At 37.5% G+C, this 19,843-nt stretch overlaps 1 protein-coding gene across 1 annotated transcript in view; it reads left to right on the top strand.

Annotated features, from left to right (window-relative positions):
* The window catches only part of ulk4 (unc-51 like kinase 4), a 330,407-nt gene that overhangs the window by 120,212 nt on the left and 190,352 nt on the right, over window positions 1-19,843 (top strand). The window contains exons 23-24 of the mRNA XM_056475236.1: window positions 8,328-8,461; window positions 11,470-11,591. Of these exons, the coding sequence (XP_056331211.1) occupies window positions 8,328-8,461; window positions 11,470-11,591 (256 nt within the window). The remainder of the gene's footprint in view (window positions 1-8,327; window positions 8,462-11,469; window positions 11,592-19,843) is intronic.

The following is a 19,843-nucleotide window of genomic DNA, read 5'->3' as shown; positions in this document are numbered from 1 at the left end:
AACAAAGCGTCCTTAACAGATTTTAATGCCCATTTCAGCTTGTGTTTTATTAGTTCGGCCAGCACAGATTTAACACAACGCTAGGTTTGCAATCCAGGTCCCTGTTCTCCACTTGGTCGAGTGTGCTGGTTAAGTAGGCGATTGCTCTCTCTCATTGGAGTTTAATCCAGTGTGTTCCCTCTAGTCCTCTGTTCAAACTTACTTTCAGCCGCTGGTATAATTGCTGGGTGCATTTCCTTCCCACACTGCTGGGCTCTGTGCAATTTTCTCACTGTTTGCTTTTTCATCCGTGTCTAATTTGAGAGATGTGCCTCAGCAGAAATGTGTGTGTGTGTGTTTGTTAGCATGCGTGTATATGTGTGTGTGCGTGTGTTATGAGGGGCTGGGAGGAACTGGCTTGCTTGCGGGGAAATGTTGAGGCACTGATTGTGTAGAAGTGTGCAGTGCTGGTTGCAAACAAGTTAATTAACAGTGTTTCTTAATTAGCATGGGCTCGAGGGCAGAGACGGGCTGTCACTACCGCTACTGTGGATCTCACCCTCACACAATTTCATTTCTCTCACTTAGAGGAGAGAAGCGGTTGCTTTTGACGAGCTATTTTTAAAGACATCTGCACTGTTGGCAGAGTTGCACCTTTTTAGTGTAAGAATAGTAATCGAATGATCTTTGAACATCTTAGGTCTTGCAATTAATTTAATGAGGAGTACACAGTGTGCTTGGATAGACTTGATGTCAGGCCAACGCTATGATGTGGTGTTTAGGAAAAGGCCCATAACTGTCACCATACTTTTGAGTTCACACTTGAAGTCAAAATTATTCGTCCTCCTGTGAATTCTTTTTCAAATATTTCACAAATGATGTCTAACAGAGCAAGGGATTTTTCACAGTATTTCCTATAATATTTTTTCTTCTGGTGAAAGCCTTGTTTGTTTTATTTCGGCTAGAATAAAAGCAGTTTAAATTTTTTTTAAAACCTTATAAAGGTGCTGTATGTAAGTTTTTGACTCTTCTAAAGCATAAAAATTACATAATATGTTTAGCGGTATTTAAGAAACTTCTTGTTTATCTAAAAAACAATGGTGTGTGTGTGTGTGTCTTTTGGTTCTTTATCCTGCCCAATGCCAGTTTAGCCAATTATATTTCAGCACCCCGGGTTGCCTCGATGGAAAACAGCGTATTTTATTCAAGACTCTCAAAGCATGCGTCTGTGACCGAAATGCGACATCCGGTGGACTGTAACTGACTCCAAAATGAGACACAGATTCAGAGTTCCACACGAGGTGGTTATTAATTAGCAAATAATATAAATATTATGAATGTAAACATTAGGTGAGCAGGTTACGTTGTAACCTCGTGTCTTATCAACACGCTACGTGACGATATTTGCAGTGATAAGCAATTTGGACAGTTTGCACCAAACACAACACGACAAAAACGTAAATACAGCCATTCAGAAGCACAGAATAGTGCACTTACTGCACTCCAACGAAATGGTAAGGTTTATAATCTAATTAATACATATTAAACCTCTTTAACATTATTAAATGTAGATGCTGAATCACTGATATGTGTTGGTTTGCATTATTTCACAGTTCTAAAGTTCAGTTTCAAATAGTTTATTTTATTTTCAAGATCTGATGTGAACTATCTGCTGCTGCTTTTATTAGTATAGCAATAAATATCATGTAAAATGGCATTCAAACTCACATTATTAGCATTTAACACTGAATAAAGCACATGAGGTGTACCTGAGGTGATCATTGTCAGTTTTCTGTTGTTCACCTGCAAGCAATAGAAGCCGTTTCTAAATTATCAATTCGAGGTATTGGTTAGAACAAAAACTCATTTAATATGGAAACTATTCCTTCTACCGCATTCCGTTGCTTTTATTTAGAACACAATTTAAATCAGCCTTTCGGCTCGATAGTCAGGCTCGCTCCTTTTGGTCCTCAGTCTGGCAGCCTACGCTTGCATTTGTTTCATTCCAGGAATGCAATACCTAGTTCAACCACTGGGTGTCAAATTACATACCGCAACCTTAAGCAATATTTTCTTTGATTGTCTACAGAACAAATCATCGTTATACTGTAGCCCCTTTCACACAGTCATACTGGTAAATATCTGGAAAATTACCAGAACATCTTTACCAGTATATTAATAAAAGCGTTGTTCACACAGGCAAAGACTTTCAGAATTTTTTACAGAAGAAACATTCACAAATCCATTCCAAAATACCAGTAAATTCTGACATCATTAACAATAATTGGCCTCTAAATGGCTGCGCTTGTATTTGTAAACATAATAGGGGCCAGACTTTTGATGATTCACTTTCACTTTTATTTATTAAGGGCTTTAGCTTTCATGCAGCTGCTTTTGTCCCACAGACATCCAAAGGCACAAGCGCTAACCGCAGCTAAATGTTGACACATTTGACTACATTACAAATTCTGTGGATGGATAAGTATTGTGTACAACTTCGATGTAAATATATGGGGGAACACTTTCGCATGTTGAGATGTACAGTTGTTTGTGTACTAGCGCTCACCGGAGCTCTCCTTCTCCTGCACGATTAGAAATTAGTTATTTACTCTATTATAGGGCTGGGCGATAATTCGATAACGATAATTATCATGATAGATATTTTTTCGATAAAACAATAATGGTAGTTCGCTAAGTGTTCGATAATATTTAAGCACTATGTGTAACGCTGCGCAGGCATTTTGCAGCCTGCACTTTCGGATGCCGCACGCAGTACAAGTTTACAGCCATACAGTGTTAGTTGCACTTGGAGGAAGAAAAAAATTAGGTAAAAAATGTCACAGTCAGACATTTTTGATAAGAAATGTCACTAAACTTCAGTCTGGAGCTACTTCGTTTTTTGCAATCCAACACAAAACAGAGCAACGTGACAGAGCAAACTGCAGACGACTCGTGCCATCAAAAGCAGGCAACACCACAAACCTTCATCATTTAAAACAATGCCACCCTTATGAAGATGCTAATAAAAATACAGACCCAAACAAGTGCTGGTAAACCAGCGCAACTACCCAGCAGATTTTCATGTCATCATTTTCGAAAGCCGTGCCTTACAAGAAAAAACCCCTGAAAATACAGACGACAGATATGACAGACAACACAATCTCAATGAACACTTGATGCTGTAAACCAAAAGCTGCATTATTTAAGGGCATTTATTACGACATTGATAGGAACTTTTTTCGTCAAGCTTATGTTTCCTTTTCAATATTAAGTTATTTTCTTTGAAATCTGCAATACCACTATTGTCCCTCATCGACAGTAAAATAACCAGCCTTTTAAAGGACATAATCACAGAGGAAAAATCAGATGCTCAAGACAAAATCTTTAAAACAATGACATATTAAAAATGCAGCAAATAAATGATCTTTACAAAAAATTGGATCATTAATTAAATCCTTATTTTCCACGGAGCGAAGCATCATCCACCCGCACAGTTGTTTAAGACAGACACAATCTAAAAATATATACACTTTATATATATTTATTTGAAAATTAATCTCCGAATTTCATTATTATAATGTGTAACTTAATTCTAATGTATTTTTTGTTGGTCAGTTATCTACAACATAAACAAGAAGAACGAATAACATCTGATGCAAAGCGATTTAAAACAAGTCAGCTATAGTATATGCTTTAGTGCCAAAACAATCCATTAAACTGTTTTCACGGTCTTAGTTTAATTCACTAACTAAGTGCGGTTTGAGCAGCATGAGCTGGACAGTCTTTACAAGCTATTCGCAGCACTGATAGTATTCTTAGGTTTCCTCGGAAGTATAAACTTGGTCTGAAGGATGAGAGAGCTCAGAAACTCGTTGAGTGAATGGAGAGGCTCCCCGCATGTCTCGCCATGTTGTGCGATATATAAAATGAGAGTCTGCATAGGTCTATTCAAGCCAGTCTGTGAGATAAAATTGGTTAAAACACCTGCAGATATAACGCATATCTGCGCATAACAGGGTTTTTTATGCGTCCTGCAATATGCGATGTCAAGAAGGTAAACTGCACACACTTATGTAATGCGTGGACACGTCTCACAGCCCAAAGCATAACCAAACCTTTAAATGTCCATGCTTAATTAGTCATCGATAAGGTCTATCGATTAAAGAGTTATTGACAATCGATAGATCATCAAGTAAACGTTAGCATCCCTAAATAAAATATATTAAAGGATATTTCACCCTAAATTCACCATACTTACTATTAAAAGGAAAGTTCATCCAAAACTGAAAATTCTGTCACTATTAACTCACCTTTTACTTGTTCCAAACTTGTTTTATTTGATGTTGAACAATAATATCGTATAATAATAATGTCAATAATAATGTCTTTGGGTGTTGAAAACTTGAACAGTGAGTGTTGAATTATTATTTATATTGTCAGACAGCTGAAACATTTCACAAAATTTGTTAAATCAGCTGCACAAATCAATTGGCATGCTGCAAATCCTATAAAATTGATAGATGCAGTGTTTCCTCTAGGATTTTTTCCAGCTGTGGCGGCAGGCCTTTTTTACACAGATCTACCAACTACCTGTGGCGTTATTTCAATGACAAATGTCGTGAGCGCAGTATTACGAGTCGAGATCGCATTTATGTAATAGCCTACAGCATGCGAATCTCTTTGCTTGCGCGCCGATTTCCTCTGCTCGTGCACAAAGCTTCTTGCGCGCCCTCAAATACGCGCTGCTCAAGCACACAGTGTTGCCAGATTGGGCGGTTTCGGTTTTGAATTCATTTTTGAGTGTAAAAAGTGGCATAGGCGGGTAGTGAAAATTTGGGCGGTTTTGCAACGCCGTGCCCGCCAGCCCCGGTCTGCCCTCATAAACCAGTTTTGATCTCCCAAAGAGATGCCATAGCCCCCGTTCTTCGCATTCATATGCTTAGAACAGTGTAGAAACGCTTGTGATCTCGACAGCTTTTGGGCTGGAAACAGTCAGCATCATCTAGCAACACTGAGCGCAGATCTTCTTGTGCGCTCTCAAATAAACGCTGATGAAGTGCGATTTAGGGCGTTTATGTAACAAGTATGTCTCCAACTTTTATTAGATTTGCTATGAATATTTATGATAGTCTCCAATAGACCTACAGAGCAGCATTAATGCGTCCTGAAGTAAAGTGAAACAGCTATACGTTCTGTTTGCTGGCCTTAAGCATCACGCACCTGTCAAGTCAGCCAGTCAGTCAGCACGTAACCTTAAAGGGTTAAGCAAATGACACACAGCACTACTACGGTCGGTTACAGAAAAGTTCACACGGTTATAATTCACTTACGCTTTAATATGTTTTGGTGCGATTATCACCCGCTATTAAAAAAATAAAATATTTTGAATGAGAAGCTGTAATGTAGCCGTGGCGGGATGAATTTTGGCGTGGCGCCCCGCCATGGAAGATGAATGTAGCGGAAACCATGAGATATAAAGATTTGATATTTATCGTGATGAGTATCGATATCGACTGATATGAAAAAAAAATTATCCTGATTTTTTTTTTTTTTTTTTCCGTATCGCCCAGCCCTACTCTATTATGTTTAGAAATGTCTTGAAAAAATTGTCTTTCCGTTAAACAGAAATTGGGGAAAAAATATACAGAGGGGCTAATAAGTCAGGAGGGAAAATAACTGTGACTTCAACTGTATATCGCACAAACACCATAACTCACTGAAAATCTTCTTGATACAGTGTCATGTTCATACGCTGTCTGTAAATATAATATGTGAAATACGACGCCAAGTGTTGTTCTCAAATAACTCATCACAGTGCTCTGAGCTTGAATATACTGAGGTGCAAATTAAATTTGAGAGGTATGAAAAAGAAAAAAAAACGTGAGCACTGAGAATGTGCTTCTTTGGGTTTAAAAAAATGTTGTAAGCGAATAAATGCTGAGTTTTTTCTGTTGCTTTATTGTGCTGTATGAGTCAAAGATCTGCACTTCTACACAAGCTATATTTTCTGTTTTCATTCATGTTCTACAGTGACTATATGTCATGAATATTACATGCTAGCTTGTTCTCTCGTGAGACACGTGTTGTTTGTAGTGAATTGATTAGTTTGAGATACTAGAGGTGTGAGGCGAAATCAATAGGCTCGTGTTGTGCTACTCGTTTGTCACTCATACGTAGTGTTACATTTTGATTTCTTTTATTTTTAATGCTGATTCTTGAGTTAATCTGAATGGTTACTTTTTTGAGCATTTAGACTCCGGATATTTGCCTGGTGGTGATCTCATTACCATACATAGACCTAGGAACCTGATTATTCATATATAGTTTTTATAAATGTTTAAATCTTTCATTTTAAAATGTGAACGTTTTGTTTTATAATCATTTAAGCATAATTTATTTTGGTTTATTCTATTTAATTTTAATTTAATTTAATTTATTTGTTGTTGTTTTTATTGATCCCATAACCATCTACAGAACTAGGAACACGATTATTCATATATGGAAATCAGACCACAGATGTCTAGAAGCTAGTACAGCTAAATTATTGCATTATGATTGTATCAAATGATGATATTTTACCCTTGTCATAGACCCAGATCTTTCATTTTAAATAGTGTTGTTGTATAATCATTTACATATATTTTATTTCATTTTAATTTATTTTTTTAATATTATTTCATTTTATTTAAATTGTATGACATTTTATTTAAAATTAATTAGATTTATTTTATTTTATTCTATTTTATTTTATTGATCCCATAACCATCTATACAACTAGGAACATGATTATTCATATATATATATATATATATATATATATATATATATATATATATATATATATATATATATATATATATATATATATATATATATATATATATATATAAATCAGACCACAGATATCTAGAGGCTAGTACAGCACTACATTTTTTTAAATTAATGCATTATGATCATATCAAATGATAATGTTTTCCCATTGTCACAGACCCAGATCTTTCATTTTAAAATGTGAAAGTGTTGTTGTATAATCATATACCCATTTTTTTTATTTATATATTTTTTTATTTTGGAATTTATTTTTCGAAGCATTTGGACTCCAGATATTTGCCTGGTAGTGATCCTATGAGCAGATATCTAGAGGCTAATAAAGCACTACCTATTATTTTTAATTAATGCATTATGATCGTATCAAATGATGATATTTTACCATTGTCATAGACCCAGATCTTTTATATATGCAAATGATTACAAATATATATACATACAAATAAAATAAAACAAAACAAAATAAAATAAACAAAATATAAATTAAATAAATTTAAATAAAATGTAATACAGTTTAAATAAATTAAAACTAAATTAAATTAAACAAAATTAACTAAAATATATGTAAATGATTATACAACAACACTTTATTTAAAATAAAAGATCTGGGTCTATGACAGTAGTAAAATATCATCATTTGATACGATCATAACCATCTGTAGAACAAGGAACATGATTATTGATATATAGAAATAAGATCCACAGATATCTAGAGGCTAGTACACTACCTTTTTTAAAATTATTGCATTATGATTTGATCAAATGATGGTACTTTACCATTGTAATAGACCCAGACCTTTCATTTTTAAATGTGATATTAAAATAAGTGTTGTTGTATAATCATTTAAACATATTTTTATTAATTTAATTTTAGATTTTTTTTTTATATTATGCAATTTATGCAATTTTATTTTTATTTTAATTTATTCTGTTTAAATTAATAACAAATATATTTTAATTTTATTTCAATTTATTTATTTATTTTTATATTTAATATTTAAATGCATACATTTATATATACACAATTAGCCATGTATTCCTAAAGTAATTGCCCTTTTGTGTTAGCAGTTGTTCGGTCTTAATAATGCAAGATCCAAGGCAATTCCCAAGAGAAGCCTTTTTTTTTTTATTTTTTAGATTGTTCTTCAAACCCTAACTCAATTAATCAATTCTAATATGTCGGTTTGTGCATTTGAATCAACTCGCATTCATTCATCTCCAATCCAACTACCAATTTTAGTACCTCATACACTTCAAATTCAATTCGTTGCCAGATGCATCTTGTTTTCCTCTGCTCTTTTCAGTCAAGCAGACAGACCTCATTCCCTTCCTGATATTGTTTCAGGATCAACACCATTTCATCTCTATTCTGTCACCCCCTCCAGCTGTTGAGAGTAATTGATTAAAAGCGTCTATCCTCGTCCCTCTGTGTGCTTCACATCTCTCTCTCTCTCTCTCTCTGTTTGGTCTGGGTGTCTGCAGATGAATAATAATGTTTGGCCAATCCTTCTCTCTCTCAGGCTGGTGATGTACATTGAAAGAGACGTCCGAAAGGCCACGCCAGGAAAAGAGCAACAAAGCGGCAATGAATACCTGTCAAAATGCCTGACCCTCTTCATCCGTCACACCGTGCGCGAACTGCCAGCCATCCTGGGTAAATCAATCACAATACACCACCCCAAAAAAAGGGAAAAGGGAACGCAATGAATTCACTTGAGAAGTGGAATGGGCAAAACAAAGCGGGGGGAAGATGTAGTTTGATTGGCCTCTCTTTAATTACCTTTCTGATTGAATACGTGAGCAGGCATCGCAGGTATCGACCTGTTCCTCTGTGTTCATTTGGGAATCAACGCAGCTCTCTCTGTAAGACTAGCTTCAGTCCTTCACATAAAATGAGAAATGAGCAAGTCCAGGGTTATGGATGGGACATTCGCAGAAAAATCTTAAGATATTAATTCAGAGAAACTATATGTTAACATTATATTGAAACATCTGTTTATGTTTTGCAAAACTACAAACCAATGAGTTATGGGAACAGAAAAAATATCAATCAAGTTTATTAAATTGCCACAGCCATATCACCCTGCAGCCCAAGACCGGTTACTCACTGAAGCTAAGCAGGGCTGAGCCTGGTCAGTACCTGGATGGGAGACCACATGGGAAAACTAGGTTGCTGTTGGAAGTGGTGTTAGAGAGGCCAGCAGGGGGCGCTCAACCTGTGGTCTGTGTGAGTCCTAATGCCCCAGTAAAAGTGAAGGGGACACTACACTGTCAGTGGGTGCCGTCTTTCGGATGAAACGTTAAACTGAGGTCCTGACTCTCTGTGGTCGTTAAAAATCCCATGGCACTTCTCGTAAAGAGTAGCGGTGTAACCCCGGTGTCCTGGCCAAAAGTCCCTCAATCGGCTCTTACCCATCATGGCCTTCTAATCATCCCCATCCTTGGAATTGGCTCTATCACTGTCTCTTCACTCCACCAATAGCTGGTGTGTAGTGAGCGCACTGGCGCCGTTGTCCTGTGGCTGCCGTCTCATCATCCAAGTGGATGCTGCACACTGGTGGTGGTGTGAAGAGACTCCCCTCATGATTGTGAAGCGCTTTGGGTGTATGGCCATACACAATAAATGCGCTATATAAATATACATTACATTTTACATTACTTAAATGAGGGAAATAAACATGAGCTATGGATGTGACCAAAAGTAGTATACGAGTTTAAAGTATGCAACATAGTTTGTAGAAATTTAGTGAATCAAACTGTACAACCCAAAAGACGTAATGCTAATCAGAAGAATAAGAGTTGGCTCGCTATAGAACAAAAAGGAGAAATAAGTATTGAACACGTCCTCAATTTTCTCAGAAAACATATTTCTGATGGTGCTGTTGACTTTAAATTTTCATCGGATGTTTGTAACAACCAAAGAAATCTATTTATGCAAAGAAAACTAATCGAATTAGATTACAAATGAAGTGATGTGTAATAAAATGAAATGACGCAGGCATAAAGTATCAAACTCATGAAGAAAGGGAGGTGAACGAAGGCAGTGAAAGCCCAGACAGCAGCTGAAATCTCTCAGTAGTTTTCATTGTAAATGAATATTAGCTGCTTCAGTCCCACATCTACATTAGCAGGATGATGAAGATGACACCAGGGTGGACATTTCAGCAAGACAATGATACAAAACACAGCCAAGAAAACTCTCAAATGCTTTCAGAGAAAGAAAATCAAGCTGTAGAATGGCCCAGCCAATCACCTGACTTGAATCCAATAGAGAATACAAATTAAAGATCAGATTTGATAGACGGGACCCACAGAACATCAAGATTTTTACACTCTGTTGAAGTCTGTGAAAAACTCAAACAATGCATGTGACTGCATTCTCCATTATGAGAGGAGTCTTTAAGCTGCCATAACCAATAAAGCTTTTTATATAAAGTCTTAAAAACATTTCAGTAGTTCAGCACTTTCTTCTTGTGTCATTTTATTGTTATTATAAATAACTAATTTTTCAGTTTTGTTTTAGTTTTATGTTTGTGTTGTTTCGGTTTTTACCAAAATCTGGTTCAATTCCCTGTCAACAGCTCCTTTAGAAATATTATTCCTAGGAAAAACAACATGACATGTTCAATACTTATTTTGCCTCCTGTAATTGTTTAAAAACATTGACAGAGATGTTTTTTGAGTATTTTTGCGGAACTGTAAAATACAAGCCTACTTAAAAAAAAACTTAGAAAGGGTTTTGCTATTTTGGTGAAATTAAATTTTTTTTTTCATGGCAAAGTTGACATTTGCATGGAATTACTCAAATGTTTGATTCTCTCAAATATTTAAAAAGGTAAATGAAATGTGTTACGTCAATTCAAAATTTTGATGCACTGAAAAAAAATGCTGGGTTCCACACAATTTCTTCATGTTGTCCCAACACAAATTGGTTAAGTATAAAATATGCAGGAAATCTGTGGCAATTGTATTTTAAATGTGATTTTTACAAAATTTTGAGACATTTGAGAATTCTGAGAAGTTCAGCGATCGGCGAATTCCAAATTCCTGGAGTCTGTGATATTGACCTTATTCTTCACGTACAAGCAGGCGCAGCCATTTGAATCTTCCGGTCCTTTTTACTTCCACTCATTTTTAGACGTTAAAAAAGGCACAAATGATGTTGCAAACTGATGTTTTCTTATTATATTATTGTGCTTTGTCTGTACAGTCATGAACACACATGTTTGCAGAGCAAGTAGTTTGACCATTTTCTGCCGTTTATTATACCTAGTCATTTCTTCCATAGGCAACTGAATCGGAAATTCTAAAACGATTATAAAAATGAGCGCACTTCCGCATCTTCGAATAGGGTCAATAGACTAAACATGATTTTGAAGAGGGGCAATTTGGGCAATGGAATTCTTAAGTGCAAATTAAGAATTGTGAACTAAATCACTAACAAGACAAGCAAGAGACTTTCTTTTTAAAGGAACTGTTATCTATTTATAATTAACAATATATATTAACATAATATTATTAACATGTAACTAATTTCTATTGTATTTCATGTATTTCATTTATATCAACCAGCAAAGCACAACAAAACAGCAGCCTATGATCATGGGAGTTTGCATGTAATTGGCTGATTTCTCATAGCCTGTGTTTATGTGGTCTCCCTAGATGACATCCTGTCCGTGTTAGGCAGTATTGTGGGACGGAAGCACCCCTCGCCCACGCAGTCCCGTCAGCTGAAGCAGAGCCTCCCTATGATGGCTGTGGTGCTGCATCTGCTCACCTCACAGGTGTGTGTCTGTCTGTGTCAGGACTTACTATATTTACCTTTTTCACTAAGTTATTTTGGGTTTTCGATCTCTAGGGGATGATGCAGCTTGGGGAAAAGAAACCCACCTTGTGGTGCAAAAGATAATATAGCATATTTCAAATAACCTCTTTTAAGTCAGGGTCATGGTTTTGCTTATTCTCTAACATTCAATTGTTCATTCATTCGTTTGTCTATTCTTCACTCTATTAGTTTAATTAAAGCAAAGTCCAGGAGCCAAATTAAATGGCATGTGTAAAAATATTTGCATAAACGCAGATGATAAATCTTTACAGAAAGTAATTAATGTAGTGAATACAGTGCTGTGCATGAAACCATATTTAATTCTTTTGCTATGCTTTTTATTTAGTCGTATTAATGTTTGACAGTCTTTCGAACATTTATAATACACTACCTGACAAAAGTCTTGCCCCCTATCCAATTTATCCCATATCCCACTTGACTTCTAGTTGATCATTTGATATCAGAAGTGGCTTATATGAAAGGCAAAGGCCTCTAGATTAGGCTTATTTTACCAAAATAAAATATGATCATACCTGGATTTTTAATTATTTCATTAGGACAGTAAGGTCTGACTTTGCTTAGACAAAGTCTTGTCACTTAACAGAAATCCCATGAGCTTGGAGGACTGCATCCATACATCTCTGCAATGACTCAAATAACTTAATAAAGTCATCTGGAATGGCAAAGAAAGCATTCTTGCAGGACTCCCAGAGTTCATCAAGATTCTTTGGATTCATCTTCAATGCCCACTTCTTACCTTACCTCAGACATGCTTAATAATGTTCATGTCTGGTGACTGGGCCGGCCAATCCTGTTCAACAGATGATTCATCAGAAAAATCTACCTTCTTCTTTTCCAAATGATCAACATGGTCAAGTTATTATTTGTTGCTCTTACAAGTGGGATCGACGACAATACTTTTGTCAGGTAGTGTATTTAACTTGCAACAAATATGTGTGTCTGTTGAGCTTATAAATGCTAAGGCCAGTCATTTAGTTTGGTCAATTCTGAAAATGTCATGGTTTGTTGAGCTTTTGTAACTGGTGAATTTATCAACATTGACTGTCTTTATTACAGTCAGGATTTTTATGGTCAAGAAAAGTCAGAGGATTTTGGACATGGCTTTTTCAAGGTCTGGAAAAATTTGGGAAAAACTGACAAATCCACAAAGTTTTGGAAAAGTCATGGCAGTTTATTTAGCACATATATATTTATAGTGGGGGAAAAGTATTGAACACTGGTTTTTACATAAGAATTATATTTCTAAAGGAGTTGTTGACATTACATGACACTTCAACAGAGTGTAAAAATCTTAATGGTTCTGTCAGTCTCGTGTATCAAATCTGATCTTTATTTTGTATTTTCAATTGGATTCATGTCAGGTGATTGGCTGGGCCATTCTACAGCTTGTTTTTCTTTCTCTGAAAGCATTCGACAGTTTCCTTGGCTGTGTTTTGGACCATTGTCTTGCTGAAATGTCCACCCTGGTTTCGTCTTTATCCTCCCGCTAATGTAGATGTTGGACTGAAGCAGCTAATAGTCATTTACAATGAGGAAGGGCAGAGGGTTGCTGAAGAACTACTGAGATTTCAGCTGCTTTCTGGGCCTTCACTGCCTTTCTACACCTTCCTTTCTTCATGTGTTCAATACTTTTTCCCCGTGTCATTCCATTTTATTACACATCATTTGTAAACTAATTAGTTTTGTTTTCTTTGCATATATAGATTTCGTTGGTTGTTACTAACATCTAGTGAAAAGTTCAAGTTAACAGCGCCTTTAGAAATATGCTTTCTGAAAAAAATGGTGACGCGTTCAATACTTATTTGTCCTGCTGTACATGTAATTTATTGTATAACTACAAAATCAACTTTTGAACTCTCATCCTCCTCTCACTTTACTAAACATCTTCATCTGCACAGAAAATAAAATAAGGATGCGGCGTATACCTGCCTGTCACGCACCGTCTGTAATCATTTCATTCTGACACAGACAGTGATCTATTAAAGAGCTTTCCGGTTCAGCTTCAACAGTCTCACACACACGCACGCACACACACACAGATTATTACCAGTTGCCAAACAGTGCAAAATTGGATTTACTTCTGACACACTCAGTCACGCCAAAATTAATATGAAGGGATCTGGTGTTCTCAGAGAAAGATGTTTGTCATTGCGCGGAGCTGATGAGGCTCTCTGCTGATTAAATAGACTTTTTTACATTGGGCCAGGATTTGCCATGGAGACTCGCTTGGCAGATTGAGTCGTCTCATTTTGAAGGGGTCGGAGCTGATAGAGCTGTCTGTCTGATAGTTCCACTGTCATTAACTCTTCTGAGGAGGAGACACTGATGTCCATTAACACAGAGCTGCAGTGGGCGGCTTAGAGTGGCGAATAGGCAGCTCTTTTTGATTGTTTATGTGCCTGTCTGCTTTTTAATGGTCCTCACAGTGAGTTTGCCAGCCTCAGACAGCACATCACCCACAAACCGTTTCGTCCGCTGGCCGCTGACTGCATATTGCACTCACATATGGCAAATATTTCATCCAAATGACCAGCATCAGTCTTAAAGGCTGAGCACATCTCTAGGAGACGAGATTGTTTGGGTCATTCGGTGAGCAAATACGCTTTACAATAAGGTGGTATTAGTTAATGTTAGGAAGCAAGGTGGCTCAGTGGTAAGCACTGTCACATCACAGCAAGATGGAGGCTAGTCGGAGTCTCAGCTGGGTTAGTTAGTATTTCTTTGTGGAGTTTGCATGTTCTCCCCATGTTGGTGTGGGTTTCCTCCGGATGCTCCGATTTCCCCCAGAATCCAAAGACATGCGCTATAGGTGAATTGGATAAACTAAATTGTCTGTAGTGTACTGTACGTGTGTGTGTGAACATGAGAGTGTGAGAGTATAATTTGAACTTGAAGAGTACATTTAAAGATCTGTACATTTACTCAAGTAAATTTTTAGTGAGAAAAATATTTGCCTTTCTTTCTTCTTTACTGTCAAATGGAAAGAAATATGACGCCTGTTTAGCTTTGCACTTTGTTTGCATGCAAATGTGACAGGATACAGGTTAATATCCACTGCTGTATGAATATCTGTTATGTTAATGTACAAAATAAACCTGATTTAATGTCCACAAACCGGGATTAAAGCATCTTCCTTTATAATTGTTCTGACACGCGGCTGTGCTGATGAAGTAAATCTGAAGTAAATCTCTGTAATTCATTAAACACATGCACTGATTTAAACCATTTCAAACTTGTAAAAACTCACTCTTGATCACATTTGATGATGATTGATGATCCGAACTGCGAACTGAACAGACCTTTTATTCCCGGTTGCTTTGCGCTCGTCCTGTCTTGTTGATATGATTATATGCATTACTACGGAGACATGTTAATACGCAGCTGTCAATCAATTCGGTGGGCGGGGGGACCGCACTCCTACGTAAAGTTGCGGTCGGTCTCAAAACCGTTCCAATTGGTCCACCGTTTTTATGGTGTTACATTGAAAAAAAAAGGACTGGGTGTGTTTATATCACCCCAATATGACGGTATGTACACTATACCTACACATATGTCTGTCCAAACAGCTTGAAAAGTAGATTTTTCACCATAGGTGCCCTTTAAGAGAATTCTTACCTGCTGCACCTTTAAGCAATATTTGTTTTCAATTGTCTACAGAACAAACCACTGTAATACAATAGCCGGTTCCCAAATGGCACACTATACACTATGCACTTATGCACTATGTATTTATGCACTTACACACTCAACAGTATAGTATATGTATGTAGTGTCGTCCCAAATCGAACACTAATGTTTTTTTTACTAAGCGGAAAGTCCAAAACGTTTTCAAACTACCCAATGACCAAACTACCCAATAATACCTGGCATTAATCGCATTCACCATCGGGAGGCGCTATTATCACTCTCGTAGGAGAATTTTGCTTTCACAACCCAAAAGAAATAAAGTCATCCAACATGTGCGCCCGATAGTTGCACAGCAAACGATTGGCCGTGAAGGTCATCAGTTCACTGAAGTCACAGCTGTTTACGGAGCGTAACTACAGATACAGGGAAACTGGAGCATTTTAAAGCAGACAAGATCAACTGAAATACGAGCGATCTGATGATGTATCGACTGATCTTCACGCCTTTAAAATGCTCCAGTATCCCTGTATCTGTGGTTACACTCAGTAGACAGTGGTTTAAACAGTACAGATTGCTGCGGAACAGGATAATCACGTAGCCCCCTTCCACTACGTGAGCAAAACTGCGGTCGTTGACTGCATGAAGTGTCCATCATTCCACACTTCATTTTACCGGTTGAATGAGTGCATCATCCGGGTAATTAAAAAGCACTTACTATTTGTAAAGTTTTCAGTGTGAACGCACTCCTTACACTATTTATACTACAAAATGGCGTAGAATAGGGCATAAGTATGCGATTTGGGATGCACCTAATGACTTCTACAATCACCCTAACTTGCTTAATTAGCCTACTTAAGCCTTTCACTTTAAGCTGAACACTAGTATCTTGAAAAATATCTAGTCAAATAGTATGTACTGCCATCTTGGCAAAGATAAAATAAATCAGTTTTTAGAAATGAGCTATTAAAACTATTATGTTTAGAATTGTAATAATACCGGAGGTCTAATAATTCTGGCGAGCAAATAATTATCACTTAATCTGTATGTTTCAGGTAATTAATAACCAAATAATTCGGCTGTTAGAATTCACAGCTGTGATGGCGTGATACCATTATTTTTAAAATCTTCAAAATAGTCCAAAATGTCCAGGCTTGTGTCAGTCATCCGACCCCTTCTTGCCTCAGTGGGTGGTTCTTGGCTAGAAAAAGCTGCCGTGTGGGCTAGACTTCTCGCCTATAGTCAAAAGTCTGGCTCCACAACACCGATGCGTGTGTATATTCTGATATTAAGAAAAGCGCTGCAGGGCAAAGCTGCTTGTCTTCCCAGTAGCAGGTTGGTCTGCATCTGTGAGACTCGGCTGGCCTCTGATGCCCCAGAGCCCCGTGTGCGTGATCTCCTCGTCGTGCTCTTGTAGGCCTGTGTGTTTGTGCATCCATACATACATTGATGTGAAGAGCCTCTCTGTGGTCTCATCTGTCTCTCTGGCCTGTTGCTTCGCTGACAGCCAACACACTCGTCAGTCACAGAGGTCAGATCCGGTGTGTGCTTCTCCGAGACCAGAGCGGGTAAGAGCTCAATACCTCACTGTCCGGGACTGTGACCTCTGACCCGCATCATTACGGTCCTGCAGCACAAACATAAACCTCCTCATTCTCACATCAACGCTGGAGTCCTCCAGAGAGGAGCAGCACATCACTGTATTACACTCTCTCTCTCTTTTTTTATTAAGTGGAACGCACTGGAATTGAGTGTGTCAGAGCGCAGCAGTGTGTTTCTCTCATGTTTGCAACTGAACATAGATGTGTGTGAATTTGAAGATGGATATACACTACCTGACAAAAGTCTTGTCATCTATCCTATCCAAGTTTTAGGAACAACAAATAAAATCACTTCACTTCTAGTTGATCATTTGGTATCAGAAGTGGCTTATATGCCTTGAAGTGCCTTGATTTTTAATTATTTAATTAGGACAGTAAGTTCTGACTTTGCTTTGACAAAAGTCTTGTCAGCTAACAGAAATAATGTCCAGTACAGAATATAAAGTCATGGCGCAGTGGAAAAAGAATGAATATTGTGTATGACTCCCATGAGCTTAGAGGACTGCATCCATACATCTCTGCAATGACTCAAATCACTTATTAATAAAGTCATCTGGAATGGCAAAGAAAGCGTTCTTGCAGGACTCCCAAAGATCATCACGATTCTTTGGATTCATCTTTTATGTCTTCTCCTTCATCTTAACCCAGACATGCTCAATAATGTTCATTTCTGGTGACTGCGCTGGCCAATCCTGGAGCACCTTGACCTTCTTTGCTTTCAGGAACTTTGAAGTGGAGGCTGAAGTATGAGAAGGAGCGCTATCCTGCTGAAGAATTTGCCCTCTCCTGTGGTTTGTCATGTAATGGGCAGCGCAAATGTATTGATACCTCCAACTGTTGATGTTGCCATATACTCTGCAGATCTCTCTCACGCCCCCATACTGAATGTAACCCCAAACCATGATTTTTCCTTCACCAAACTTGACTGATTTCTGTAAGAATATTGACTCCATGCAGGTTCCAGTAGGTCTTCTGGTGTATTTGTGATGATTTGTGATGCAGTTCAACAGATGATATATCAGAAAAAAATCTACCTTCTGCCACTTTTCCGAATGATCAACTAGAAGTCAAGTTATTATTTGTTGCTTTTATAACTGGGATTGATAACAATACTTTTGTCGGGTAATGTATGTGAAAGAGTCTTTGTGGATTGTTAAAAAAACAATGTTTTAAGGCCTTAAAGTTTTAAATCTTGATTAGCGTAATGCATGTCTTAATCATAATTCTTCATGTCATTCCAAATCCCAAGTGATGTATTCACAAATAAAAATAGTTTTAATTAATTCTGAGAGATTTCTGTTTAGCATTGAAAGTCTCTTTAATATAAAAGTTTGTAAAGATTTTGTATGCTTAGCACTTCAAATGTAGTTGAAACCCTTTTGTAATTGTTAAAGTTCAAAAGGTCACCTTTCTGCCTTAAAACTTTGTTGTAGAGACTTTGACAGATGAAACTTTGACAGATGGTAGTACCCACCTGTCTACAAAGTCAGAAAGATGTCCTCCATTCCTCCTTTTCTGGAGAAAGTTTGGACGATTCTAAGACCCACACATTTTGGGGACCCCCAGAGTAATTATTAGGGGCCCACGACTGCCCCAACCCCCACCACCCCCACGGTCTTCACTTTCATCCGTGAAAGGTTGTCAGAGGGCCCGTGGCAGCCGGCAGCTTAAGGTTGTTGCACACTGAATCCAAAAGTTTTGTCTGCATGTTAAAAAATGAATTTCTGAATGAATGAAGAATGATCTGAATGAATGAAGAATGAATATCTGTAGTTACGCTGCGTAAACAGCGATGACTTCAGTGAACTGATGACCTTCACGGCCAATCGCAATCATTTCTGTTGATCATGTGAACACAATGGCAAATCAGGGCTGTTGAAGAACGGCTTCAACAGTGCTCAAATGTTAACTGAAAATGGACATTTTTAAAATTTGAATACCGATTGGTACCGAATTTCAGTATCGTAACAACACTACAATAGTCATTACTGAAGCGAAATCAGGGAGACAATGCTCACTGCAAAGCCACTTGAGCTCCAGCGAGGGGGAGCTTGAGCTTTCGCTCCTCCTCCTATAAGCTGTTTTAATGCGTACACCCACCCCACCCCTAACCCCAACCCCCAGTGACATCACTCAAGTAATGCAAAGAAGGAGGAGCTGGAGCTCAAGCTCCCCCTTGCTGGAGCTCAGCTCTGCCCAAGTGGCTCTGCAGTGAGCACCACTTGAAATCTGGAGCTAATCTAAAGAAATAACTTAGGATGACTGTCCAAAAATGTTTTTTGTTGTTGTTGCAATATTTCACATTAATTTAAATGCATAATCTTTGTATTTCCAAGATATTCGGTGACTACAATTTTGTTTTAATAAATTTATCTGTTTAGAAAATCTGTTTAGTTCAAATGCACCAAAATATGTTACCTGTATTCACTGAGAAATTGATATTTTATTAGTATTTTAGTTGCACAACAAACAGTTTATAGCTTGTGGCCTTTATCTGGAACGCCCTATGAGGTAAAGTAAAGAAAAACTAAAGTCATTTTGCTTGTAAATGTCTTTCTGCATCACTATATTAAGGCAAAACAGCTCATTTGCACATATATGCACTCCTTCAGATTGGGAGGAGGGAAAAAAGGAAGAATAAGTCCTGTGTCTCTTACTTATAGTCATAATGGTGGATGATGGGAAAAAATGCCGTCTGACAGAACCGTAGAGCTTTATAACGTTTTTTCTTAAGCCGGCTGAACATTTGACGATTTGTGCTGTCCTCTACAATCGCTGCTTGTCAGATTGTACAGTACAATGTGTCCCGCAATGAGATCTTGAGTAAAGCCCACGGCAGACTTTAACGGTGACATTCCTCAGTGACATTAACGTTCTTATGTCAGGCTGTACGTTACGCGTTGTCGCTGGGATTTTAGGCACAATTGACAGCGGAAATACGGCCCAAATTTCCTGAACCTGCCAG

Source organism: Danio aesculapii, chromosome 16, assembly GCF_903798145.1.
Source record: "Danio aesculapii chromosome 16, fDanAes4.1, whole genome shotgun sequence".
NCBI classification, from domain to species: Eukaryota; Metazoa; Chordata; class Actinopteri; order Cypriniformes; family Danionidae; genus Danio; species Danio aesculapii.
The sequence above is the reverse complement of the archived record's forward strand: the minus strand, read 5'-3'. Positions and strand labels throughout refer to the sequence as shown.